At 49.9% G+C, this 26,767-nt stretch overlaps 1 protein-coding gene and 1 pseudogene across 1 annotated transcript; both read left to right on the forward strand.

Annotated features, from left to right (window-relative positions):
* Positions 1 to 1,825: 1,825 nt before the first annotated feature.
* On the forward strand, positions 1,826 to 23,100 carry LOC141964736 (RNA polymerase-associated protein CTR9 homolog; annotated as a pseudogene).
* Positions 23,101 to 24,539: 1,439 nt separating this feature from the next.
* LOC141964737 (T-cell activation Rho GTPase-activating protein-like) lies at positions 24,540 to 26,531 on the forward strand. Its single transcript, XM_074915440.1, has 6 exons — positions 24,540 to 24,582; positions 25,094 to 25,185; positions 25,384 to 25,545; positions 25,630 to 25,739; positions 25,895 to 26,090; positions 26,505 to 26,531. Exons 1-6 carry the CDS (start codon positions 24,540 to 24,542, stop codon positions 26,529 to 26,531), a joined length of 630 nt encoding a protein of 209 aa, XP_074771541.1.
* Positions 26,532 to 26,767: the final 236 nt, after the last annotated feature.

Below are 26,767 nucleotides of genomic sequence, written 5' to 3' on the forward strand. Positions count from 1 at the left end.
AGTCTCCCAGCCGGGGGAGATAATCTACATTACAAAATGGTGTCCCTACGATTAATAGCAGTCTTGCAGGCTACAAACATACCCATTAGATTTCACATTTTATCTGATAAATACATTTCAGGGGAGTAACTCTGGAGGACAGAGAAAGTGTGCCGCAACTGTCAGAAGTCCACTTAATTACTAAATCCACTAGGAACCACCATTGCCTTCTGCTGCTGCATAAAAGCAACCTGGAGAACAGGCCCAAGTTCTCAGCCTAAAACCAAGCAGATGGAAGGGTAAATGCAGGGAAAACCCAGACTCTAACCCACCTGGCTGTGCATCATCCAGCCCTGCCTGGCCCCACAGCCTTGGATCATCCGGCACCTGAGAGAAGCAGCCTCAGACCTCCCCTGCCCGCCTTCACACCCTGCTTGTATCACACACCGGTGGGTTTCATGTCCAGCAGTTCCCTCCACTAAAGCACAGGCATTACCTGCACCCACAGAAAGGTTTGACTCCACTTCAGGACCCTCATAAGCATCACCTGCAACTATAGCACCTGCAGCAAGTTCCAAAAGTCCAATTACTCAGAAAAAAAAGGGCTGGATTTTAGCAGCTGGGAAGTAGTCCTCACCACACAGTGTGACATTTGGTAACAAACAGTGGAATTTACCTTTGCATCACCTATCCTTTCATCTATTTGAATGATTTCCTGTTGCCACCCAACCTGGTGCTAATTCCTGTGCTCTGATCCAGTGCTCCAAGGGCACCACCATCACCCCGAACTTGACCCTCAGCAGCTCTTTACAAATCCATCCCTTTTTCCAAGGGAGAGTGTGTAATAGCTCTACCAGGAAGAGGTTCTGGCATTCACCTTGAACTCCTGAATGCATCTGCCTGATCCTAATGACAGCAAGAACCCAGCACCTGTCTCATGCCCTTTGACAAGACTTTGTAAAGTGCAAGGAAGCAGAAGCATATGGGAAAAAAGCTGTATTTCCATCAAGTCAGGCAACAGGAGATGGATGCAAAATGAAATTAAGATCACCTGCAGAGACGGGAGCAAACATTTATTAGACACACTCACCTCCACAGCCTCACTCTGCCATCCCATAAAGGCAGGACAACAAAGAATTATGACTCCCTGTGACTGCACATCTGTCTCATCTGCTGGTGATTCCCACAAGAGGCAACATGTGCCTTCAAAGAGATCACAGCTGGACCCTAAATCATTTCAAACCGACTCTATTGCACAAGGCAGCACCTGCTATTCCATCTCCCATATGCAAGGAGTTACACTGACACCTGCCAAATCCGTGCTGAAAACTGTCAGGCACATTTCAAATGCAGGTAACTCGTGTAGAAAGAAATGTCTGTGCCATAACCATGAAATGCACAAGGTTTCCTCAAACTTGCCAGCTCGTATGTGCATAGTTCAGATACTGAAACCCAAAGCACTTGCATGTGCTGGTAGGAATTACTGCAAGACAACAGATCTCATCAGTATAAAACAAAAGTGTCAGACTAATTCTACGCAGTTCAACATTCTCCAAGAAAAAAAAAAAAATGGCTAAAGGAAAAACAAAACTCACCTGAAAAAGAAAAATTCTCATGGCACAAACTCATAGCCACTAAAGTGAGGGTTTGCCTTGAAACAAGATGCAACTGGATGTGTGCAGATAACAGCACACCATCTCCCTCTTGATTGCAACATCCTTCTCCCTCAGAGATGGCTGCTCCTCCTTGCTTATGTTCATATCCAGCTGTTGAAGAAAAGCACACCAGCTTTTTAACACCCTTATTCTCAGAGCACTGCTCAGCAAGCAAATCACACTGAGCATACATGGTCATGGTCATGGTAAGTAAGACTGCTATTAAGCTCATTCAGTATTATTTGGATTTTAGTCTCATTAGAAAGCTAAAATCCACTAGAAGTGAACCAGAGATGCAGCTCTAACCAAAACCTGCTTCCAGCCTTTTGAGGCAAATTCACTCTTCTCCACTCCCTAAATACTGCCCCAGGCAAATCAAGTGCAGATTGAAGAATCCAGCCTGGAGAACCAGAAAGGTCCCAAGCAAGCCACTGGTGAACAGCTCATTCTGATCTGAGAAAGAGCAGGCCAAACGATAAAAGCAGAGTAACCTCAAAGAAGAGGCACATGCCAGCAGAAGAGGTGAAGCAGGCCAGTGGAAGACTTTAGAAATCATCTCCATTCCTCAACTTGCTGCAGAGAAATTGCCCCAGAAAGCGAGTAAGACTAGAGAGGGAATATGACATCACCTGACCAGCACCTGCTCGCAGACCGCCAGCACACATCCCCCTTGTGCTTCCCGATGTGTCTGTCCCCAAGCAGACGCCTGTACAGGCAGAGGGGTGGCTCAGACCTGCATCGGACTTTTCCTTTCCCTTCTTTACCCTCATACTGGGGAATCAGCTGGTGGGAGAAACAAAGCAAAAGTCATCAATCATTCATGGCCTGCATGCTAGCCCAAAAGTCACAGCAGGCATCCTGCCTGCACTCTGCCCCTGGTTACCCCAGGCACCCACCGCAGGAGCAAGCGGCACTCAGCGCTGGCAGCATCAGGGTCCTCAACCTGGGTACTACCTGCTGAAACAGGAACCTGCTGAAATTTAAAGTCAGAGAAGAAATGAATTCAGTTTTGTAGTGCCCCCAGCTTTTGATCCATGCTCAGGTAAGGCTGCTGGTTAAATGGACGTGAGGAAAGCAGAGACAGAAGCGTGCACTGCAGCCCATACCTAAGGAGCAGAACTAGAGGATCCTGCAAAACCAAATGGCCTTTCACAAGCAGCAGCTGCACGCAAAAGGCATGTGCTGCTAAGGAGTGAATTCCCTCCACAGTAAAGCCTTAGAGTAAGCTCTGCCCCGAGCAAGAAGGCACCCTGTGTATGACACTGTCTGCCAGGGGAACAGCCAGCACAAAAAGGTGTCACACGCAGGAAAGAAGAAGCCACCAGTCTTGCTTCATCTGCCACAATGCTGCTTCAAAGCCTGTGAGAGAAGGCAAGGAGAAAGTGGGAAATAAATCAGTGACAAAAAATGCTTCAGACAAAAGAGGACAAGGGAAATTTTAAAAAAGGAGGTAGGCAGTGATCACATAGGTTTTTGCCACCTATGCTTTCAGTGTGAACAGCGGTCAGAAATGCTGAGTTTCGGCATCCTGCATGTGGTGTCTCATACAAGTTCCTCCAACACCAACACCTCTGAGCGCTGGGGAAGGTCAGAGCAATCCCAGCAATGGATTCAGTTCCTCTTCCCTCTCTACTGTGATGGTTTTAAGCCCTGCCGGGACCATAGACCACGTTGTCGTTGTCCCTCCCCAACCCTCAGCCGGTCAGGCTGGAAGTGAAGCACAAACCCCAGGTTAAATTAAGAAGAAATTTAATACAACAGCGTAATAAGCAATCTGAACAACAACAGTAGCAATGATAACAGCAATAAACAGCAATAACAGTAAACAAGACAAAAGATATACAGAGAAATACCGCAATGGTTACAGACAGCTCGCTCGCAATGCTCCCCACACCAAAGCCACAAAGGAAAAAGTTCCCGCGCTCCCGCGCCCGGACCTGACGTCAGCATGGTATGAATAACCCGGCTGGGGATCCCTTCCCCCTCTCTGCTGGGGAAACTTAACCCCATCCTAGCTGAACCAGGACACTCCTCAGCACAGGAAGCTGTCCCATACTAAAGCTCTGTCTAATGCCACATACTGGCAAGCTCTGGAGAAAAGAGACAACCCCACCGTGGTGTGTACCCTGCAGCCAGGAGGGTGCTGCTGCTTTTCCTATGCGATGCCTTTACTCCCTTCCAGCAGACAGAAGCACAAACTGAACAATTCTGTGTGATGGTGCAAAAAGGTAAGAATCAACTCCCCAGCTTCTAGGCCTTCCTGCTCCGCAGGGCTGAAGGACGAACAAGCAGCGCAGCAGGCAGTGCGCTCCTGGGAAGCAGGTCCCCAGGAACACAACGCCCTCTCCAGCCTGACTCGGTGCATCCCCACCACCACAGCAGTGCACAAACTGCAGAAGCGGATGTTTCTGGTCCCCTGGCCATGCTGTCGACGTGCAGGATGCAGGTGATGCCATCCCCACCGCACACGGGGTGCAGTTCTCCACAGGACCAGAGCTGCAGCCGAGGGCAGGACACGGCCCCGCTGCAGGGCCGGCAGCCACAGACCTGCCTCGGGTGCAACGTCCCACGGCAGGAGCCCCGGGGAGGGACCCGCAGCCCAACAGCACACAGAGCACACGAACGGCACCCAGCTGCCCATTAAGGATTGCATCACGTCGCACACACAACCTGGACATAACCTGGGAAAATTAAGATATAAAAGGGATATTTTAAGGCTGCAAGATCCACAGAACGGCGGCAGAAATCCTCTCATGTGGTGATCCATGTCCTTATCTCAAGGATGCGAAATATTCCAAAATCCTCTAATTACAGAGTTCTACTTTTATTGATTAAAGATAAAGCAGAATTTTAGTTCTCACTATAATAAAGTAGCCTTCCTCCAAGCGCAAGAGGGTAGGCAAGGAGAGCGGGGTCCAGATGCGTGGACCTGCACACCTTTGCTCTCCAATGAGGCTTCCTCACAGGGATGCAGCCACCAAGACAAAACAGAGTGGCTGAAGCCTCCCACATGTCATGTCTCACCCAGAGCAAGGACAGAAAGCCCACACCCAGCTGTCCAACCCCCACATGTGAACTGAGGCTCCTGTCCCAGAGCAGACTACAGCCAGACAGGCTGGGCAGGAGGCAGAGGCAGAGTTACAGCACTGCTGCTCGGCTCCAAAGACCTGCTCCACCTGGGACTGTGACAGGGGCAGGCTGCCTGCTCCTGGAAATTTGAGCAGAATAGCTCAGAAATGACAACTCCAGATCTGCCAAGGGCCTACGATCAGCTGAGGAACAACAGCCCAGACAGCCAGAGACACTCCTCGCCTGGGTCCCTTACTGACCCTGCTGCACCTCCAGAACAAGAACCTTGTCCTGCATTGATTGCTGCGACTGAAATTGCCATCCCTAAAGCAGGAACTCAGTGCAGGGCTTAGACATGAATAAGTAAACAAAGCCTGCCACCATTTCCACCATGCACCGGGTGTCTACTCCTGTTCTGAAGCAGGGTGTCTACCATTGCAAATTGCGCCTCTCCTCACACAGGCCCACCCCTGAGCAATAGGGCCAGGACAGGGTTATTTGCTGTCACAAATGTGATACTCTCACTTATACATATCTTCTAAACACATGCGCAGTTACACTTGAAATGAGATTAGAATGCCCAACTAGTGGATGCAGAATGACAGAACAAACCACTTTGTGCTACGAGCATGTATATGCAGAGTATGGGAGCAGATTACCAACCAGTAATCTTCCTGACAGAGATTTTTCTGCAAAGCTTAAGCTTTTCATGAGGAAGTTTTAAATTTGAGAGAAAATCATTAGACTTTCACCAATCGGAAATACTTGACACAGTAGCTCCAAACCAGATTTCCTTTCCCGAAACAGCTTGGAAAATTTCATATCAAGTTTCATGAAAAAGCAGAAAGTTTTTCCAAAATCACCTCCACTGCCTTATGCAAATGAGAGTTTTGGCTCATACGCACCACTGTGGGCCAGGGGGGCTGCAACACACAAACCTGCCCGCCATTTCCGTCCGACATTGCTGCAGGGACCCTCATGCAGGTGGTAACAGGGAGGAAGGCACAGCCTGGGACCAGGAGGGGGGAAGCATGAGAGGCAGCAAGGGTGCCACAAACCAAAAAATGTCTTTAACGTTGTAGTGATGAAAGACATCAAAACAGCAATAACACAAAGTGCTTTGATTTCAGGAGGACCAGATTCTTTGTAAATTAATTTCCATGATGAAAATTTTCAAACTTAATATGTGGCATTTTGAAAAGTTTCCCCAGGAACACTCCAGGACAGGAATAGTCATTTTCTCCACTTCGACTCCAGCACTGAACAAGGAAGCGTGGCATTGCATCAACAATTTCTGCAGCCCCTTGCAAGAACACCAGGCGTTCTTCAAACCACTGTTATGGCAACATGGCCTTGGGAGGGTCTTACACTTCAGGAAACAAGGTGGGAAGTCTGAACCAAAAAGCAAAACAAGGAAAAGCCTTGGCGATGAAATCATAGGCTGCCAGGACATTGCCTGGAATAGCTCCTCATGGGGACCAGCCCACGTTATTCAGTTTTAACACATACTAGCTAATTAGCATGAAAGCAGATTTTCCCATGCACCGGGAACCCAACTGTATCTCCCTAATGCCGCACCTTCGGAGGAGAGACGAGCGGTTCCCTGTTTCTCACCCTCTCAAGAACAACCTTCCACAAGACGCTAAAGCCCACCACATCCCACCATCAGAAGACAGGAATAACGAGTTCCCTGCCCATGGACTGAGACATTGCCTGTTCTCACTGCTCACTGCCCACACTGCTGCCCCTGTGCACTCCTACCTCTAACGTACATTCTGAAGAGAGAGGCTGCAGCCCTAGCCTCCAAGTGAATTACGAAGTCAGGGATGCGGAGTGACAGCTGTGTCACTGGCAAGTCACTTCTGGCACTGGAGGAGCAGCACATTAAAGCTGTGGGAGCAGGGGAGAGGATCTCTTGCTGAATGGATTGCACAGCACAAGTTGTTGCACATTCTCTGAGCCTTTCCTCACTCCCTCCAGTTCCTTGCCTCCTCCGCCCCTTCATTCACTCTCACCTTCACATTAATAACAAGTGAATTTGAAGGCTGGTATGAAATTTTTGAAGCAGATCAAAATCCGAACCCACTTTTGCCCACAATATTCTACCACTCCTATTTACGTAGTCCTGCCCCAGCTTCCACTCTTACACTTGCTTTTCTCCAAATCAGAAGCATGTCACATCCTAGAGAGGGAGGGAACCACCCAAACCCACAAAACAATAGTCCTTTAAAGAAAGTCCAAAAGGCAGCAGGAGGTGCGGTGCAGAACAGCCCTTTCAGGAAGAGGAGTTCCAGGGAGAGCTTTCTGCCCACAAAGCACCAGGGTCCCTGGGAAGAAATCTGATCAAGACTACAGCCTCTGAAGACCCTTGTTCCCCTCCTTTGTTCTTACTCAGGGTTTACACCTAAGGCTTGAGCGTCCTGGCTCTGCTGCAGCTGTAGACCCTTGCACAGATCCAGCACAGCCTGCACTGCATTGCTCCCCCCCAGGGCGCTAATTGCCCCCAAGCACTTCAGTGAGAGTGGACTGAGACCCCCAGACTCAGGCAGCCACTCCGATATGGACCATCATTTAACCAGACCTGACACACTGAAGGACCCCTGGGGTTTCCCATGAGATACCAAACCTGGGAAATTCCTCTAACACATCAGTAACCAACAAACAAAAATCTCCTTACTTGGGAGAGCTACAGTAGGATCCCAGCACCGAGCTGCCGTTGCGTACTGGCACTACAGCTTCTAGTCTGTCCAGCATCTGTACAAACGTGTGCAGCATTTACCTACAGAGAGAACTGTGACAATGGAAGAGACAACTCCTGTGCACAAAGATCATACAGGAAAAAAAAAAAAAAAAAAGACTTCTAGGCTGATGCAAAATCAGACTGTGAATATTCAACCTCTGGCTAGAAGCTCCATAAAAGCAAACTGCTTTGGGGAACATCAAAAATAGCCATGACTTTCTCCAACCCTTCATTGCCCCATCTGAGAGTCAAGAATTAAGAATCTCCTAAAGCCTCTTTCACAGGCACAGCCCTGAAAAAAAACCAAACCACTGCTTCTCTACTACTCTGTGCAAACAGAGCATGAAAAGTTTAACTCTGAACTCTATGTGGACAGTTTCTGAAATCAGACAAGTCATTTTAATGAAGACAGACCTTTTGCCTTGCACCTGGCAACCGGCAGGGATGTGGACCCAGCATCCCAGACCAGAGAGGGGGAATGGATGCAGGAGCACCCCTCCTTCTCACTTCGTCTTGGGAGAACTACCATTCAGACACTGGACCCAATAATGACAAAAAATGTCTCTTCACATCAGTTTTCTGTATGTTCAGGTTAGTTCTTTTATAGTCAGACACAGAAATCAGAAACAATCTCTTCTTCCTTTGCCAAAGCAAGCAGACTTTTAAGTAGTTATTGCTAAATAATGCAGAAGCAACCACAAACATTATAGCAGGTACTTGTATCCTCCCATGAAGCATACCACTGAAGTGCTTCTCATATTAAATTCTCTTCTCTACTCTAAGGGATCCCCATTTTCTGAGCTCCCAAGGAAAACTCCAGAGCTCTTTATGGATTTTCAAAGAAAAGAAAATGTCCTTCACCAGCCATTTGAAAACCAAACCAAAAAAAATGTACTCCAGCTATGAATTGAGAACATTTACAAAATACTCTAAAGACAAATTAACCAAAGAGCAAACATGAATGGGAAAACCTGGGAGGGGAACGAGAAGCACCACACAAGTAAAACTACCCCAAGTGCATAACAGCTCCACCAAGGACCACAAGCCCTGACAGCCCTTGGAAGAGTTTCCCTCCCCCAGATGCAAACACCTGTCACTGCACTGTGCCCAGACCAAGGATGCAAAAACGCAATGGATGCACAGGAGACCCCAGGAGAAGCCCCAGCACTCACCTAGGAACGAGGTGACGATCTGCAGACTGACAGCACATCCGGCAGGACAAGCTTGTAAAGAAACACGATGGCAACCGGTTACAGCACATTTACAGCAATCCACAGCCACAGCGCTATGCAGAGAGAAGAGACTGTTTTATGCAGAGCTGGTGCAGGGGGGAGAGGTGCAGATGAAGGAGCAGCTGACAGGCGAGGCTGAAGCAGTGTCCCCCACAGCCGGAGCTCTGCCGGCTGTTTAAAGCCTCAGAGTAAGTGCTGCTGCCGGATTTCCCAACCAGAAGCACTCCCAGATTCCCAGCACATAGAAACTTGTCCTTTAATTACTTTTCAATTACTTCTTGTACCTTAATTGTGTGAGATTTCTGCTCTGCCTGCAGATGTCAAAAGATTCTTTCTGAAAGCAGAGCAGGTCGTTCCAACTTGGAAAAAAGAGACTTTGTCTTTTGGGAAAGGTGCAAATTAGAAGCTCTGCACAGAAACCGACCTTTGTCCAGAAAGCCAGAGGAGCAGCAGGGCTCTGCAGAGGGGCTGGGCTCCAGCACACCCCCCTGCTCACCCCCCCCATCTCTCCCCGCACCTCTCAGGCTTAATGCCTGTTCCTGATCAGCACCTCTTGGCTCTGGTGACCGGCACCCTCTGAAGCACCACTCTGAGGCGTTTCATCAGATTGAACCCCCCCAGCCCAAATCACCACAGAGAGCAGAGAATATTAAACGTGTCACTTCTTTCACACCTGAAGTACAAATAAAGGGCTAAGATTCACTTTCCCTGGGGTAACCTGACAGATAAACCCCGCAGACACAACAGACCCCGACAGACAGCAAAACCCCACTGAGTTCAAGGTAAAAGGACAAGCACAGTCACACATCAGAACGTCTGGACAGCCCCAGATGTGACCACAAATATTTTTTTTTTTTTAAAGAAATTCAGAACCATGAAAAAGTTTGGGGTTTTTAGACCAAAGCTCTCCCCTTCCCCAGGGATCCCACACTCCCCCTGCAGGGAAATGGGCCCAGTCCCTGCGCTCACCCACTGCTGGGCCGGAGCCACCACCACGAGTGCTGGGGCTGCTGGGGACAGTGCCCCCTTTGCAGGAGAGAAATTCAGTCACCACCCAGAACAAAGGGAGTGTTTGAAAAGGAGCAGTTCCCACTTGCTGGGTGAACCAACCTGTGTGTGGGATATCCCTCAGGGGAGACCATCGAGAGCTGGAGGCCTCCTGCCTAGGCCGCCTCCCCGGAGACCATAGAGCCCTGGCAGAGTGTGGCAGGAAGTAGGCCCTGTGGGGGCCAGGGGCACCCCCGGGGGGCTCCAGCACCTTGTTCCCCCCCAGCACCTGCCCACACTCCTGCCTGTGCCGTGAGGGGTAATTGTGGTCCCGGGGGGATTATTGGGGGGGGTGTTATTGGGGTTCTGTGGGAGTTGTGGGGGTTATTGAGGTCCTGGGGGGGTTATTGGGGTCCTAGAGGGAGTGTAATGGAGTCGGGGCGGGGGGGAGCTGGAGGGGTTTGGGAGGGTCATTGGGGTCCTCGGGGGTGTCTTGATGGAGATATTGGTGTCCGAGGTGGGAGGATTGGGGACATCCTGGAGGGGGTTCTGGGAGAGCTATTGGGGTCCTGGGTGTGTGTCTTGAGGAAGGTATTGGGGTCTGGGGCAGTGTCTTGGTGCTTGGGGGTGTTCTTGGGGTCATGGGGGAGCTGAGGGGGTTATTAGTGTGTGTGGGGGGGCAGTGTCTAATGGACACCTGGGGGCAGTTTCTGGGGGAGATATTTGGTTCCTGGGGACAGTAATGGGGTGCAAGAAGGGTCCAGTGGGGGCTTATGGAGTCCTGGGGGGGATCTGGTGGGGGTGATATTGGGGTCCTGGGGTCTCCTGGAGGGGTAATGGGGATTTAGGGGAGTCCTGGGGGTGGGCTGGTAGGGTCCCGGGGAGATATTTGAGGTCTTAGGGGGTAAAATGGAGAACTGGGGGGCCAGTAGGATCTGCGGGGGCACTAATGAGGTTGGAGGGGGGGAGGTTGAGGGTGTTTTGGAGGAACCTGGTGGTGTCAGATGCAGTTTGGGTGGGTTGCAGGGGGCATTTGGGATTCCTGCAGGTCCCAGGGGTACCTTTCCCCTCCCCAGTGGGTGCTGCTGCCCCAGGGGTACCCCGAGAGCGTCAGCCCCGACTCCCTCCAGTACCAGTGCTGGGACGCCGTGGGGGTGGGGGACGGCGCCTCCACCATCACTGGGGCCACCCTCACCTGGGTGCTGCACGGTGAGTTCCCCCGATGCCAAACCCCCCCTTTTCACCCCAAAATGGCCCTTGGTCTCCAGATCAATGTTTGACCACCAAATTCCCCAGGTTTACCCCAGAATTTCTGTTTGACCCGATTCGCAGAAACAGACTCTACAACTGGAATAGAGTTATACAGCAGGTACGTTTACTCTGGCACTGGGGTGCAAGGGGATTTCTCCACAAAGCTTGCACCCCAACAGCACATTTTACCAGAAACTGATAGAGTGTGGATATCCATATTCATTGGGTTACGTAACACAAACATCCATATGCATGAGTGAGGCTGGGTTAGTTCTAGAGGCTGGTGTCAGCAGCCGATGTTTTGTTTGCACCAGCCCATTGCCTCCTGGTGGGTGTCTCTGGGGGTCTGTTGGAGGAAGGCTCACAGTCCTCCTCACCTTGTAGTTTTCCATGGAGCATGTGCAGATTCTCTTAGCCAGTTTCTTGAACAAGAGTGGTTCCTGCTGGTTTACCCTCTCTATCTTATCAAAACCACCAGTATATTGGATTCTACCGCCCGTACATGGCTATCTATCCACTTCAAAGACTAAACTTGCTAGAAGCCATCTGCTTTCCAAGGACATGTCTCTTATTTTTGCTGAACATTGTAGTTCTTGGTAAGTTTCCACAAAACAGTCAGGGCAAGCAGGATTATTAAGCAATATTCAGAAATCATTACAAGTTGCTATGAATTGCTGTAAGTAAATAAGTTGCATAGCAGGTGATCATTTTCTTGTACCAGTACACTTCTCCCCTGCCCGTGGTTTGAGAATGAGTCAGCTGTATCAGAAAGCAAGGTTGTCCCTAGGAGCCTTTCTTTAAATCTTAGGTCTAGTAAGGGGGAGGAAGAGGAAGGGGCAGCCTGAAAGCAAAGGCAGTTGATGTGGAAAGTCTTCTGTCAGCGCCTTTGCCATGGTGTCCCTCTGGATGCACGTTAGGGCCTCTAGTTCATTCTCCCCTGGTCCTGTTCCTCTCTGGCCACTATGCCTAATATGGAACTTCTAATCTAGGTGGAAAAGTGTAAAGGTTTTGACTTACATTTTGTGTAAGCTTTTTTTCAAGAAAATAAAAGATACACTTACTTCTTAAGTCAAGGACACATTTGTGTCCTGAATGGTTTTTGTTTTGTGGTGTTTTGTGTGGTTTTGGTTTTTGGTTTGATGGTTTGGCTTTTTTTTTTTTTTCTCTTCCATGCTTTAAAATATGAAATAAAGAACAGTAACCAGTAAAACTAAATCTGTTATTCATTTAGTCAGTGCTATGGCTAAATCTTTCTTGTCTTTTCCAGCTATCCTTGTTTAAATAATAAATCACTGCACCATAAGTAAAGTGAAGACTTTCAAATTTCGTTTAACTTCCTTTTTTTCAGGACTATGCTAAAGCACAGAACTTGGCTCTTCATGCTTGCCATAATACAAAAGTTGAAGCAATGCAGGCAGAGGGTTGTTATCAGCTGGCTAAGTCTTTTCATGTACAGGTAGGGCCATTTTCAAGTTGAGATTACACTTAAAAATCTGTTTTATGAAAGTTCTAAGTGTGAAAACACTACCTGTTCTTTGATCCTTCTTTTTCATTAGGGAGATTATGATCAAGCTTTCCAGTATTATTACCAGGCCAGTCAGTTTGCCTCGTCTTCTTTTGTACTTCCATTTTTTGGATTGGGTCAAATGTACATTTATCGAGGGGACAAAGAGAATGCGTCACAATGCTTTGAAAAAGTTCTGAAAGCCTATCCAAACAATTGTGAGACTCTGAAAATCCTTGGATGTCTTTATGCGGCTTCAGAAGACCAGGAGAAACGGGATATTGCAAAGGTGAGTTTTGCTTCTGCCAGCATCATGCTTTTACATCCGACAGTAGAACTTAGAAATCAGACTCGAAATCAGACTGTACCTGAAGCTACATGAAACTCAGGGTTACTTGGCTGTAGATACGGCTGTCATGAGAGATCCTCTGAGCTGTGGAGAGTCACAACTTCTCGACAGAACTGAGACTCCTACGGGGCTGTGGCTAAAGCAAGTCCCAGAACTGTGAGGAGCCCCAGCCTCGCCTTTGTATTTGGCACTGTGCAAAGGGCAGAATTCCTCACATGTATGTTATAATTCTCTGAAGATGGTAAGTTAGCTAATGTTTTCCTGAAGGCAGCAAATTAGCTAGTGAGTTTCATAAAACACTTGTCTTAGCTTCTCTGGAAGGACGATGTTATGCTTTTTTTTTTTTTTTTAAATGACAGTGTGTTTTAATGTAGTGTTGGGTAACTAAATACAAAAGGTGTTGGACATCATTTTTCTTGCCGCTCATGTTGCTGTAATAGTTTCTGCTTCTCTAACACTTTAAGCAGGTTTATGTTCTACAGAAAAATTCATTAATGAAGGAAGGAAACTAATGCAATTTTTTTGGTGACAAAATTGTGCAGGTGTTTAAGATGTTTTCTTTTGCAGTGAGGTATATCTGTCTAGTGTTAAGGTTAATACCTTCACTCTTTCTTTTGATTGTTTTCATATTTTTTTAAACAGTTTGTGCGTCCGCAAAGAGGCATAATTATTTTTTGCTGTTTTTCAGGGTCATCTAAAGAAAGTCACGGAACCGTGTCCTGAAGACGTAGAGGCATGGGTTGAGCTCGCCCAAATTCTAGAACAGACTGATATACAGGTGTTATTAATACACACCTGGCAAATTATGTGTGTGCTTCTCACAAGAGCACAGAGAGCTCATTCTCTTCTTTCTTTTATCCACGTTCTCTCCCTGTGTAAAGGGTGCACTCTCAGCCTATGGTACAGCCGCACGCATTCTGCGAGAGGAAGTACATGCTGACGTCCCACCAGAGATTGTGAATAATGTGGGTTCTCTGCACTTCAGGCTGGGAAACCGAGGAGAAGCAAAGGTGTGTTACTACTCAAAGTTTGAACTGAGTTTCTTGATCACCTAGAAGTTTTCCTTGAAGAATATTCTAGAGTCCTTTATTCCTTTTTTTCTTTTTATACTTTAGACATACTTTTTGGCATCGCTGGATTGTGCAAAAGCAGAAGCTGAACATGATGAGCATTATTACAACGCTATCGCTGTAACAGCGATCTATATAACCTTGCCAAAATCTATGAGGTGATGTCTGAACTTCATGAAGTGGAAAAACTCCATTAAAACATTTTAAGAGAACATCCGAATTACGCTGATTGTAAGAAACGTTTGGTACTTTAGTTTCACAGTCCTCCTTTTAATACCAAAACTCTTCCCATTGACAGTGTCTTCGGGTCACCTTCTATCTGTCTTTGCTTCTTTTCAGAGTAGTTTTGGGGGTTACCTACATGCTATTTCTCTACCTTCTTCTTTTTTTAAGGCCTGCATCATCCTTATAGTCTACTATTCAGCTTTAAGCCTTCTAATTCTTGGTAAATCATACTGTACTCCAAAACTCTAGCAAAATTAGCTTATCTAGACTTGCATGCCTTTGCTTACTTGCGCCCCACCCCTAACAAAGCCTTAGTACCTCAGCCCTCGGGTGCAATCAAGGCCATCCACTTGATACACCCAGGCTTTGCAACCCTGCCTGTGTGGGTGGAAGTAGAGACCCTCTGGGAGAATCATTTTATCTTGGACCTTGGCCCTCCTCCAGGGAAGAAGAGCTGTTGAGGGTGTTAGCACAGCTTCTATGGCACATCCTGGTTTTCCTCCTCACTCTGCTTTTCCTCTTGCCCTCAAGTAGCGGACCTGTGGTATTTGCTGCAAAGGCAGGGTGGTAGCCCTTGCTCAGCAAGCTGCAGCACACAGCATGCCCCAGCCTCATCTACAGCCTTTCCCCAGTTTGTTTTCTGTTGTTGCCTGCTAACTGATACTCTTCCTAAAGACTGTGGAGAGGGGAGAGCTGTTTGAAGTGATAAGAGAGAGTTATGTAACTGGTGTATCCTCTTTTCTTTGGGGTTTCCCAATCATCTTTAACTTATGAAACTAATGAAAAACATTCACATTACTTTAACTGTCAGAAATCTACAATTTCTGTATCACCACTGTGGATGGACATTCCTCTTCACAGGGTGTGTCTCACGGTGAATAGGGTATGAAAGGTGTCTCGATGTTTGCTGTCCTTGGCAGACCAAGAAAAAGATTGCTTTTGAAATTCATGCATGGCCAATATTTTCTTTGTTTGAGATAACTTTAATCTGTTTCCTGATTTTAATTTTCGTTTCCATTTCTGTTTTTAGGCGACTTGCGCTTGGGAGCTATGGCTAGGGATAAAGGGAATTTTTATGAGGCTTCTGATTGGTTTAAAGAAGTACTTTGGATAAATCTGGTTTGTAACCCTTTAAGTGTTTACAGTTAAAACACTTGAAATGCGACCTTCAAATTTTGTTTTCCTTTTGTTACGTTTTGATTTTGTTCACATAAACTAGGGGAAGAAGAAGAAACTACTGTAATCTGCTGTCTGTGTGTTTTGTTGTTCTTTTTTAAAATATAGAATTCTATTTAAGAAAAATAGTGTTTTATACTTGAAAAAGTAACCTTGCAAGGGAAAATGATACTTTTGCAAATTACAGTGAATTTTTATTTAGGACCATCCGGATGCTTGGTCTCTGATTGGCAGTCTTCATCTGGCTAAACAAGAATGGGGTCCAGCACAGAAGAAATTTGAAAGGATATTGAAACAGCCCTCCACACAAAATGATACTTACGCCATGCTGGCTCTTGGCAACATCTGGTTCCAGACGCTACATCAACCGGCAAGGGACAGAGAAAAGGTAATGGGCGTCTGTCTGCCCTGTGTGTGGTTTTATTTATTTAACTTTTGCAGGCTCTTAGCTACTCAGAGCCTTTCCCGATGCCTATTTGGCATCTTGTAGTCCGTCAAACTTCTGGGTAGATCCTTAATACCCCATTATAGACATGAGGGATCAACTGAGGTACTTCATTCTGCGGGAGAAGCGTCATGAAGACCGTGCATTAGCGATCTACAAGCAAGTACTCAGAAGTGATCCCACGAATGTGTATGCTGCTGATGGCATAGGTGAATATTAGACTCTAATTTTCCTTCAGAGGTGATGATATTCTTATGTTTCATGCTTTAGTATAGAATTGTTTTTGCAGGGCCTGAATGCTACGTAGTGGAGCACAGGAAGGAATGTCTTTCCTGTGCAACTATGTCCCTTAGTTTTTAATGGGGAACTTAATTCCGGCAATATTTTGTTTTCTTCGGTAACAGTACATGGTACTTGAACCTGGAAGCTTACACTGTAAATATTACTCTCCCCTTAGGAGCTGTCTTGGCACATAAAGGATATTTCCATGAAGCTCGTGAAGTTTTTACCCAAATGAGAGAGGCAACAGCCAATATCAGTGATGTGTGGCTGAATTTGGCACATATCTACGTAGAACAGAAACAGTACATCAGTGCTGTGCAGATGGTAACATCTCTAAATTGAACTAAATAATATGTTGGGTTAGATGACTTCTGGGTGTTTCGCTGCTGTCATAGCAGCTGTGAAAGTTTCTGAATAATATTTTAACAAGTTAGGTCTGTTTCTAGCATGCTGTTAGCTGTCAAGTCTCGATTTAAAACCAAACTGCCAAATGTGGGTAAGGGGTAACAAAGCAACTAGCATTTGTACACTTTTTTTTTTTTTTTTTTTTTTTTTTAGCAGAGTTAAAACTTCATTGGGTTAGAATTTTGTTCTCAATTAATTTTCAGTGAGAGAGGTTTCAGTCAGCATAGTTAACTGTATGTAATTTACATTCAGATGTTACTGAAGAAAGTAAATGCAATTTGTTGCTGAGATTTTTTTAATAGCAACAGTTTTTGTTCTTGCAAATGACTGCATAAGTAATAATCGGAGCTGTCTGAAAACGTGTGCCATGATTTCTTTCACCAAAGTTAGTATCACAAGGTAATTCATGTTGGAGAAATTGGTTGAGGTCATCTAGTTCAACCTGCTCAAGCAAGCTAACTTCCAAATGTCAACCTATTCTAACTAAATTCCCTCAATTAGTGGATGAAAGGCATACAAGTAAGCTGAAACAAAAGCGTACGCTGAACAGGACAGAAGCTAAGAACAAAATTCTTTCATTGAGAGTGGGTCCACACTGAGGCTCAGAAATACTTATCTCAAAGGAATCTTGAAGCTTTTTGTGATGGTCACAAGGAAGAGATACGGGGCCTTTCTTGTCTGATCAAGACCGCAGTAGTCCCTATCCGCCAGTGAACTCCTGTTAAAAAGCTTTGGTCACACAATCACATTTATCCTGTTGTGTTTGAATTACAGTGGGAAGCTGGGTATCATTTTCACCTTTTGATTTGTCAGAAAAACGTTGTACTCATCTGCCTGTATATTTCACTACAGCTGTTAGCAGAAATGTGTTTATTTCCTGCGGTGTTGTATTGTTCCCTGGGTTGTGCTATGCAGGCAGCACAAGCCACAGTCTGAGACACATGGCACTGGACTCAAAGGGAGATGAACTGAATAGTCTAGCTTACTACAGCCACAACAGTTATTCTACTGTACTCTACCACAAAGCATACCCACCCAAGGCAGACATAAGCTAAATAAAAAACTTTGACTCTAAAGATGAGTGAAAATTGGGCGCTCACAACAGTGTGATCCAAGAGTAGTGGATCCAAGCATTACAGTTTGGGCAGTTCCTGTACTGAGCTGGAAATAAAAATGACTTTGTATTTCTTACTATTTTGGAGGTTTAGAAAGGGTGAATGATTCCTTGAGAAAAGAGTATGTCAAACAAAAGGTGCTTGTTACTGGAAAGGATACAAGATTTGTAACTGAAGCTTTGATTCTAGACCCACAAAACCTCTAGTAACGACTCTTCCATTACACTCTAGAACAACTAGATAGCCCTTGGCATGCCAGGTTATTCAGCTAGGTGGACAAAACCAATATGTTGCTGAGTTATCTGAAAGGTGTGGATTTTTTTTTAATTAATTGCATCAGACACATGGAATTACTACATTAAATATGCTTCAATTTATAAAATATCTTGTATGAATAAAGAAAATAGATTTCATATCATATAGCGGAGAATAATTGAGTGCACTTAAAATAAGTCGTGCTTGTTGGACTTACTTTGCAAGTACCACCTATTGTAACGATTCTATTGTATTTTAAGACCTAGAGAGCCTCCTGGACTGCTGTCAGTTTCCAGGAAAATCAGGTACTTGCTACAGACCAGCAGAAAGACTTTTCTGATCAGTGAAAAGGAGGCATCTATGTAGCATGACACACTTTAAAAAGCAAAAGGCATATTAGCAGTAATGCTTTTTAGGAATAGAAACGCTTACTGGAGTTAGGTTAAATAAGTAACGATTATCACCTCTTGTTTTGATTTTTTTTCCTCTTTTTTTTTTTTTTTTTTTTCCCATTTCAATATGAACACTGCCTCCGAAAGTTCTGTAAGTATCAAAATGCTGAAGTTTTACTGTATTTGGCCTGGGCACTCTTCAAATGTGGGAAATTACAGGAATGCAAACAAACTTTGTTAAAGGTACGAACATAAAACATCATCTATCACAGAGTGAAATTACTGTGAGTTGATGCATGTTTGTGTCTCTAAATTCAGTAGTCTTGGATTGAAATAATGGTGCTCACTCTCTGTATGGCGCTTCAGCATACCCCTGTATCACACTGCGGCACATCTTCACAACTTGCTTTTTATTTACAGGCCAGGCACGTAGCGCCAGGGGATGCAGTCCTTACGTATCATACGGCTTCAGTGCTACGAAGACTAGCTACCTGTGTCCTGAAAGATGTAAAAAGCAATCTGAAGGAGATGCTTAATGCTGTGAAAGAGCTGGAGCTAGCCCACAGGTAAAGATGATTTGTTTCTAATCATTAGAATCTATTTTGTTGTTCCCTTGTGGTAAATTTGCAGTATAGATCACAGATCTGGTTAGACAGACCATCATCTCCTGTGAAGCGCTGTATGCAATTCTAGAGTTTCTACTAGGAAAACAAGACTGAGCCTGACAAAACTGTGTATTCAAACTTGCTCAAGAGCCAGTTTTGTTTGGCCACATGGCCAATATGTTTCCCAAAGGGTTTTGTATTACTACGGTGAAGATGTGCTTCTTCCTGGAAAAGCACAGTTAAAAAAAAAAAAAAAAAAAAAAAAAAAAAAATTAAAAATTATTCCACTAACTTAATACTTGTTTTTTATGATTTCTTTCAAAACAGCCTATAAGGCTCAAAAGCACATCATTATTATATAAGGCTAGTTAATGACTGGTAGTTCTTGAGAACTAATTTCGCAATCCTATTGGCAAATAAATCCTAATTACTTCATGTCTTAAGAACAGAAGGAGTTTTGGTGTGTTTGGGATCTTTCAGTTCTCTTTGAAAAAGAAAAAAAAAAAATCTGGGCAGAGAACAGTGTGATTAATCTGATCCAACTGTAACCCTCTTCTTCAACCACTTATTCTGCTCCTAGGTATTCCTCCCGTATCTGGTGCTTGCTTTATGCGCTCCTAGCTCTGCTGTTATGTTGAGGATAGATGTTGCCTTTCAGTAATTTTGGCAACTGAAGCCAGCCTTTCACACAAGCAAGCACTTCACAATTCTAGTGCTTTACATAATGCAAACTAAAGATTCAGACACAAATTCTAACTGAAATTCCATTAGCAGCTTGCTGTTACTGTTTTGAGACAGTTGCTTGAAAGCCTTTATTTTTCAGAAGTCTATCACTTTGGAAAATATTTTCCATAATCTAAAACTTCAGCAAGGAATTATTTTCTCCACATGCACAAGAACTTGAGTTCAGTCTAGCACAAAAGTTCTTAATTTAAAATGTCTCTGATGGAGTATGGGAAGAAACTGGCAACCATGAAAGTTAGCAAGTCGTTTTCTTTAAATTAACTGAAGAAACTGTTTTCAAGACACTGATCATCACAGCTTGCGCATCGACTTGAAGGTTTGTTGTATTCGTGAGGGCCTGTCAGACAACTAGGTTCCAGGAGGGTGTTCTGGAAGGTCTTGTAAAACATGAGTTTTCCTTCCTTTCCTGATGCTGGATTCAAGCAATTAAGCTGTGACAGACAAGGAATAAATCTGCTGGCATCAGCAATGTACTTACTGCTAGGAGCAGTAAATGAAATCTTAGAAGTCTCTTTAGAATTTTTCAGGGGGTTTGTTCTGCTCTAGAGGGGTTTGAGAATGTTTTAATTTTGGAGAACTCTGAATGTGCATTTCTACTGTTGTATTCAAAGGGGCTGCACACAGCCAAAACTGGTGAGATGTACTCATCTGTTGAGTTTGAGAAGATTGTAATTCAGGAGTAAATGCTTTGGTTTAAGGCAAAATGACAGTAAATATATAAGTAATGCCATATTTGCTTAGTTTTGTTGTTTTTTCCTCCAGGGTTGCTGAAGACAGGTTTCAGATGGATGGTTTTAAACAAACGGTGGTTGAAGGGGGTTTTTTAGTTGTTTGTGGTTTTGTTTTTTTCCTTTATCTTTGAATCTCATCAGTTTACTGAAGGGACATCATGCTACAGAGTGTTGGTGTTGGTAGCCCAACAAGCTACTCAGGAATGTGAATGCAGAAGCCATTCCTATCTGAAGTCGTCCCAGGCTGTTGCTGCTGAAGCACTGAGCTTGCTGTTGGGGTTCTGTGGGAGTTGTGGGGGTTATCGGGGTCCTGGGGGAGGGGTATTTGGGTCCTAGAGGGAGCGTAATGGAGTCGGGGTGGGGCGGGAAGGGGGATGTTCTGGAGGGGTTTGGGAGGTTTACTGGGGTCCTGGGGGTGTCTTGGGGGAGGCATTGGGGTCTGGAGGAGGGTCTTGGTGCTCAGGGGGTGTTAATTGGGGTCATGGGGGAGTTGAGGGTGTTATTAGTGTCCGGGGGGGCAGTGTCTAATGGGCTCCTGGGGGCAGTTTCCGGGGGAGATATTGGGGTCCTGGAGACAGTAATGGGGTGCAAGAAGGGTCCAGAGGGGGGTCACTGGGGTCCTGGGGTGGATCTTGTGGAGGATATTGGGGTCCTGGGGATATATTGGGGAGGCTAACGGCACTCAGTGGAGTCCTGGGGGTGGGCTGGTAGGGTCCCGGGGAGATATCTGGCATCTTGGGGGGTAAAGTGGAGAAGTGGGGGCCAATAGGATCTGGGGGGGGACAAACACTAATGAGGTTGGGGGGAGGGGGGGGCGCTGAGGGTGTTTTGGAGGGACCTGGCCGTGGCAATCAGTTTGGGTGGGTTGCACGGGGGATTTGGGATTCCTGGGGGTCCCAGGGGTACCTGTCCCCCCCCCGGCAGGTGCTGCTGCCCCAGGGGTACCCCGAGAGCGTCAGCCCCGACCCCCTCCAGTACCAGTGCTGGGACGCTGTGGGGGCGGGGGACGGCGCCTCCACCATCACTGGGGCCACCCTCACCTGGGTGCTGCACGGTGAGTTCCCCAGATCCCACCTCCCCCCCCCTTTTCACCCCAAAATGGCCCTTGGTCCCCAGATCTGTGTGTAATCCCCAGAACCACAGTTTTGCCCCAATATTTCTCCACTGACCCCCAAAACCATTTTTGCGCCCCAAATTTCCCACTTTGAACCGGTGTTCCCACTTTGCCCCCAAATCAGCCTCAGCACCCTCAAAACTCTTACATTTCATCCCCAAAATCTATCTTGAAAGTCAAAACCGCATAGTGTGACTCCAAAATCTGTTCTAGCAACCCCAAGAGCCTTCCAGTTTCACTCTAAAATCTTTCTTGGACACCAAATTCCCCGTTTTACCCCAAAATGTTCTAGTTTGACTGCCAAATCTCCCACATTCTCCCCAAAACCCCTCTTGGATCCAGAGAATCCCCCAGTTCGACGCCATAAATTACTCCAGCACCCCCAAACCTCGCCAGTTTCATCCCCAAACCCCCAGTTTGACCCCAAAACATCCCTGTATGCAAAATCCCTTTTTCCCCCCCTGTAACCCAAATTCCCCCATTTCACCCCAAATCCGCCATACCTGCAATTGCCCCTTTTCACCCCAAACTCCACCATGGCCCAGATCCCTCAGTTTCATCCCAAACCCCATGTTCCCCAAATCTCTCAGTTTCTCTCCAAAATTCCTGCCATGCCCCAAATCTTCCAACTTCATCCCAAAACTTTTTTGTCCCAAATCCACAAATTTCACCACAAAACTCCCTTGTCTGTGGGCACTCAGGGAGCTCTGGGGGCGGGGTCTGTAGCACAGTTGGGGTGTCGAGATTTATCGGGCTCCCCGTGCCCCTGGTGACCTTATCCCCCCTTTCGGTGCCCCCAGGGCAGGAGAAGGAGGGGCCCTTGCTGGAGGGGACCCCGCCGTGCCCACGAGCTCTGGGCGGAGCAGCAGCTCTGCTACAGGGAGATCCCCGAGGCCTGCGTGGGCTCCTGCCAGGCCAAAGACGCTGCGAGTGTCCCCCCGTGTCCCCAAAACCTCAGGGGGTCCCCACCCCATTTTTTGGGGACATCGTGATGTCCCCAGCTCAACACTCACCTCTAGGGTCGGTGGCCTCTCTCTCTCCTGAGGTGGCCGCACATCCCTGCGTGCCCGCGGCTGGAACCAGAGGGGCTCTGCCACCCCCACACGTGTGCTGCTGCCCGGAGCCGTTCTGTTCTGCGGCGTCCGAGGTTTGGGAAGGCCCTGGCGGCAGAGGGCTGCGGAGGGCAGGGGGCGGTGAACTCCCCGCAGGGGCTGTGGTGCCCGGCTGGGTGATTCCTGCTGGCCGAGGGCAGGCAGTGTCGGGGGCGTGGCCTTCTGGTGGGCGGGCCCATCCCCAGAGCCCCGCCCACTGTTCGTTAGCTGTCCGTCGGGGTCTGGCCGTTGGTCCGTTGGAGCCACCGGCCCCAGCGCCGGCAGCACGGAGCTGTGCTGGCCCGGAGCGGCGCTGGGAGGAGGCAGGGTCTGGCCGAGCGGCGCTGACCGGGCTCCGGCAACCCGCTTCCCGTCCTCGCTGTCCCCGGCTGGGCCGCGTCCTCGGTGCACAGCGAGGGTCCTCCTGTCCCGGGCAGGATGGGCCAGGCCAACGGCTGCTGCGGCTCCAGGTGGGCTCCCCCCGCGGCTCGGGGACGGGGGGGCACGGCCGCGCCCCGCAGCAGCGGCCTTTCTGACGCCCGCCGCGCTCTGATCCGCAGGGACGCTCTCGCCGACGCAGAGCCGGTGCTGAGCGCAGACGTGCAGCTGACCCGGGGCTGCAAGAGGAGCGAGAGGCGCCTTCTCCTCCTCCAGGGTGAACTGGTGGTCACCAAGCTGCGGTGAGACCCTCCGAGCCCAGCTGCCGTCGCCCCACGCCTGGCCCCGGCACAAGGGCTGGCACACCCTGGCCCCAGGCCCCGGGACCTGGGTGCTGGATGCACCAGTGCCCGCCCCAAGGGCAGGGGGGGGAGCAGGGCTCTGCCCGGGGGGGCACCCCAAGGAGGCCACCTCCAGCTCACTGCCTGCCTCCGCTCTCTGCAGAGGTGGCACCACCCTGCGCCCACAGCTCCGCCTGGCCCTGGACCAGCTGTGGGTGCTGAGCGACGGGAAGGAGGCGGCGTGGGAGGAAGAGGCGGAGGGTGTCGGCAGCCGCGAGGAGAGGAGCTCCCTCCTCTTCCTCTGGCCCAGGGGCTCCTGCACTGCCACTTTCGGGTGAGTCGCGGTGCCACGTCCCCCGGCCGGGCAGGAGAGGTTCCTGTGAAGGGCCTCTGCCCTCCGTGCAGAGCCTGGGCAGGGAGCGGGCAGCACGCCGGCAGGGAGGGATGGGGGGCGTTTCCACGTCCTGCATCCCCTGGTCGCTTTTGGTCCCCAGAAGGGAAGGGCCAAAGCAGCTGCTCTGGCAGCACAGAGGGACCAGGGCTTGGGCAGCGGCTCTGTCCCGCCCCACGGGGCTTCGTCCTGCCCCTGTGTCCTTCCCCACGGGGCAGGGCTGTGCAGGCGCCCGCCTCTGCCCACGGGCTGGGGGGCAGCGGGGCCTGACGCCGTTTCTCCTCTTGCTGCAGCTCCCGGGCGCTGAAGGAGCTGTGGGTGCACACACTGCTGGGGTAAGCTGGGGGGTGCTGCAGGCACAGCCAGATGGGGAACACAGCTTCCCAGCTGGGGAGAGGTGTCCCTGCGGCTGCGGGCGGCTCTCGGGGAGAGCTGCCTGACGAGAGAGAAGAGGCGGCTTGGGGCTCACCCAGCTCTCTCCCTGTCCCTTCCCGGTGCACAGGACACCCGACGGAAGCAAGAAGCCCCGAGTGACCCTCGTCCCGTCACTCAAGCTCCTGGAGAAGGAGCGGAGCCGCCGCCATGCCGTGAGTGTCTCTCTGGCACGGGCACTGTCCCCAGCACTGCTCCTGCAGCCCAGCAGCACAGGCATGGCTGCTCACCTTCTGCCTCTGCTTCTCTCTTGCCCAGTGGAGGCCGTTCAGCACCAGGAGCCTGGAGAAGCTGGTGGAGAGCCAGGCAGAGGTGAGAACGGCTGCCTTTGCCCTCAGGCTGTGCCGGGGGGCAGGGATGGGCGTGCTAGTGGGGGGAGCTTGGGAGGGTGCCTTGGTGCAATTCCGGGAGTGGGGAAGGTTTAGGAGCCACCAGAAATGCCGGCATATCCTGGCTGGTGGCACTGGGAGGAAACCTGCCACAAGGGGCAGAGGGCCGGGGAGATCAGAGGGTCCCCGCTCTGCCACGCTCAGGCTGCTGGTGCCGGGTTCTTGCAGGCTGATGTCAAGGAAGGGCCTCCGATGGCCCCGTCGTGCAGTGAGGGAGGACTTTGCCGCTCACCAGGTGAGTTTGGGAAAGAAAGGCCCCTCCTGCAAGTGGCTGGGCTGTGCTCACTTGTGCCTTGAGTGTCCCCATGCAGGTTGGGCAGCCTGAGGAAAGACGTCAGATGGAGGAGAAAGGGCAGCACCGGGCAGTGGCCGCTGGATGTGGTTCTGTGGGGACACGGGGCCTCTGCTGCTGCCCACAGCCTGGAGGAGGACAAAGCCAGGGCTGGGCCAGGCTGTCCTGGGGACACGCCGGCTCTCAGGAGCCCCCGAGCCGGAGCTGTTGAGCCGGAGCTGCGGTTCCAGCTGCCGGTCCCTGCCCGTCCTGCCGCACTGCTCAGCACCGTGCTGCAGGCAGGGCAGGGCAGGGCAGGGCAGGCTCTGGGAGCGCTGGCCCAGCAGCATCCTCTGACAGGCTCTTGCTCTCTTTTCCTTTGCAGCAGGAGGAACCAGCAGCAGCAGGAGGAGGAGGAGGGGGCTGCCCTGGCCCTTTGCTCTGTGGCGGAGCCCGGCCACTGCCCCGGCGCCAGGGCAGGCGGGCTCCGGCTGCAGCAGGGCGCTCTTTGGGCAGCCCCTGGCAGCCCTCTGCGGGGAGGATGGCACGCTGCCCCAGCCCATCCAGGTCAGCCAGCCTGGCCAGAGGGTCCCCAGCCCTCCCTCTGCAGGCTCCGGAGGGCCAGCGGGTGTCCCCGGGAGCTCTGAGGATGGGGCACTGGGCTCTTCACCCCCAGCACGGAGCCACCTCTGGGCCAGTGCTCTGGCCGCCGCTGCTGGAAGGCGGCTCCTCGGCCACACAACTGTCCTCCTGCCTCTCCCACAGGAGCTGCTGGCCGTGCTGCAGCAGGAGGGACCATCGACGGAGGGGATATTCCGCAGAGCCGCCAGCGGGACAGCGCTTCGAGAGCTGCGGGAGGCCCTGGACCACGGCGCAGACGTCGACATGGGAAGCCAGCCCGCGCTGCTGCTGGCCGCCATCCTGAAGGTGAGCGCTTCTGCCCTGCGGCTGGAGGAGCTCCCGGCTGGCCCCCAGTGTTCAAAGGCTCACCTGGAGGCCTGGGCCTTGCAGGAATTTCTCCGGAGCATCCCCTGCAAGCTCCTCGTGACCGAGCTCTACGAGGACTGGATGGCGGCGATGCAGAAGGCCAGCAGGGAGGAGAAGATCTGGGAGCTGAGAGCGTGAGTGTGGGCAGCAGCCTGCCTGTTGAGCAGGAGCCCTGACCGCTGGCCCAGAGCACCTGGAAAGCTGCGCTGGCTCCCACCAGCCTCGGGAGAGTCTGGGGGACGCTGTGGGCAGCATCTGCTTTAGTAGCACCGTGTTCCCTTTCCCCCAGGGTGGCCGAGAAGTTGCCCGCAGCCAACCTCCTCCTCCTGAAGAGGCTGCTGTCCCTCCTCCGGCACATCGGCCACCACGCAGCCACCAGCAGGATGGGCTGCAGCAACCTGGCCGTCTGCGTTGGGCCGAACCTGCTGAGCCCAGCCCACGCGGACCAGCTCCCACTGGAGGCCGTGCTGGAAGTGACACACAAGGTGCGCGTCCCCACCTGCCGGGGCAGCCTTCCCGGCCCACCAGCGCTTGGCTGCGCAGAGGGCTCTGCCGGCCTCCTCCCGCCAGCAAATGCTGTCGGGGTGGCTGCCTGGAGGAGCAGCCCCACAGCCACAGCCTCTGGGCAGGAGCAGGGGGCAGGGGTGGCAAAGGTGCTTGGCCCCTTGTCAGGCAGCGGGGTGGAGACCGACGGTTTGATGCGTGCAGGTGAACGTGCTGGTGGAGTTTCTGGTGGAGAACTGCAGGGAGCTCTTTGAGGAGGAAGCGGGCAGCCTTTCCAGCCCAGCAGACCAGGAGCTGGCAGCCCCCCTGGAGAGATTCAGAGGTGAGAGGGGGGACTGGGGGTTGGCAGCGGCTGGGGCTTGGGGCACCAGAAACCTCTGTGTTCCTTCTGACAGGAACAGGCATCGAGTGTTGTCCTCTGAGCCCCGCTTGTCCTGTGGCCTCTCTTTGGCCACTGCTCTCCAAAGATGAACGTTTTCCTCTGCAGCATGAGCTGAAGCCTGCAGACGGGCCATCGGAGGGCTGACCACAGAAGTGTAGGGCTTTGGGTGGGTGTTGCTTTAGCTCTGTTTGCTTCCAAGAAGTCACCATGTTGCACCTGCTTTTGATTTCTAGATCTGCGTTTTGAAGAGCAAAGTGTCCCTGCAGGCAAAGTGGA

Source organism: Athene noctua, chromosome 11 (genome assembly GCF_965140245.1).
Source record: "Athene noctua chromosome 11, bAthNoc1.hap1.1, whole genome shotgun sequence".
Classification (NCBI taxonomy): domain Eukaryota; kingdom Metazoa; phylum Chordata; class Aves; order Strigiformes; family Strigidae; genus Athene; species Athene noctua.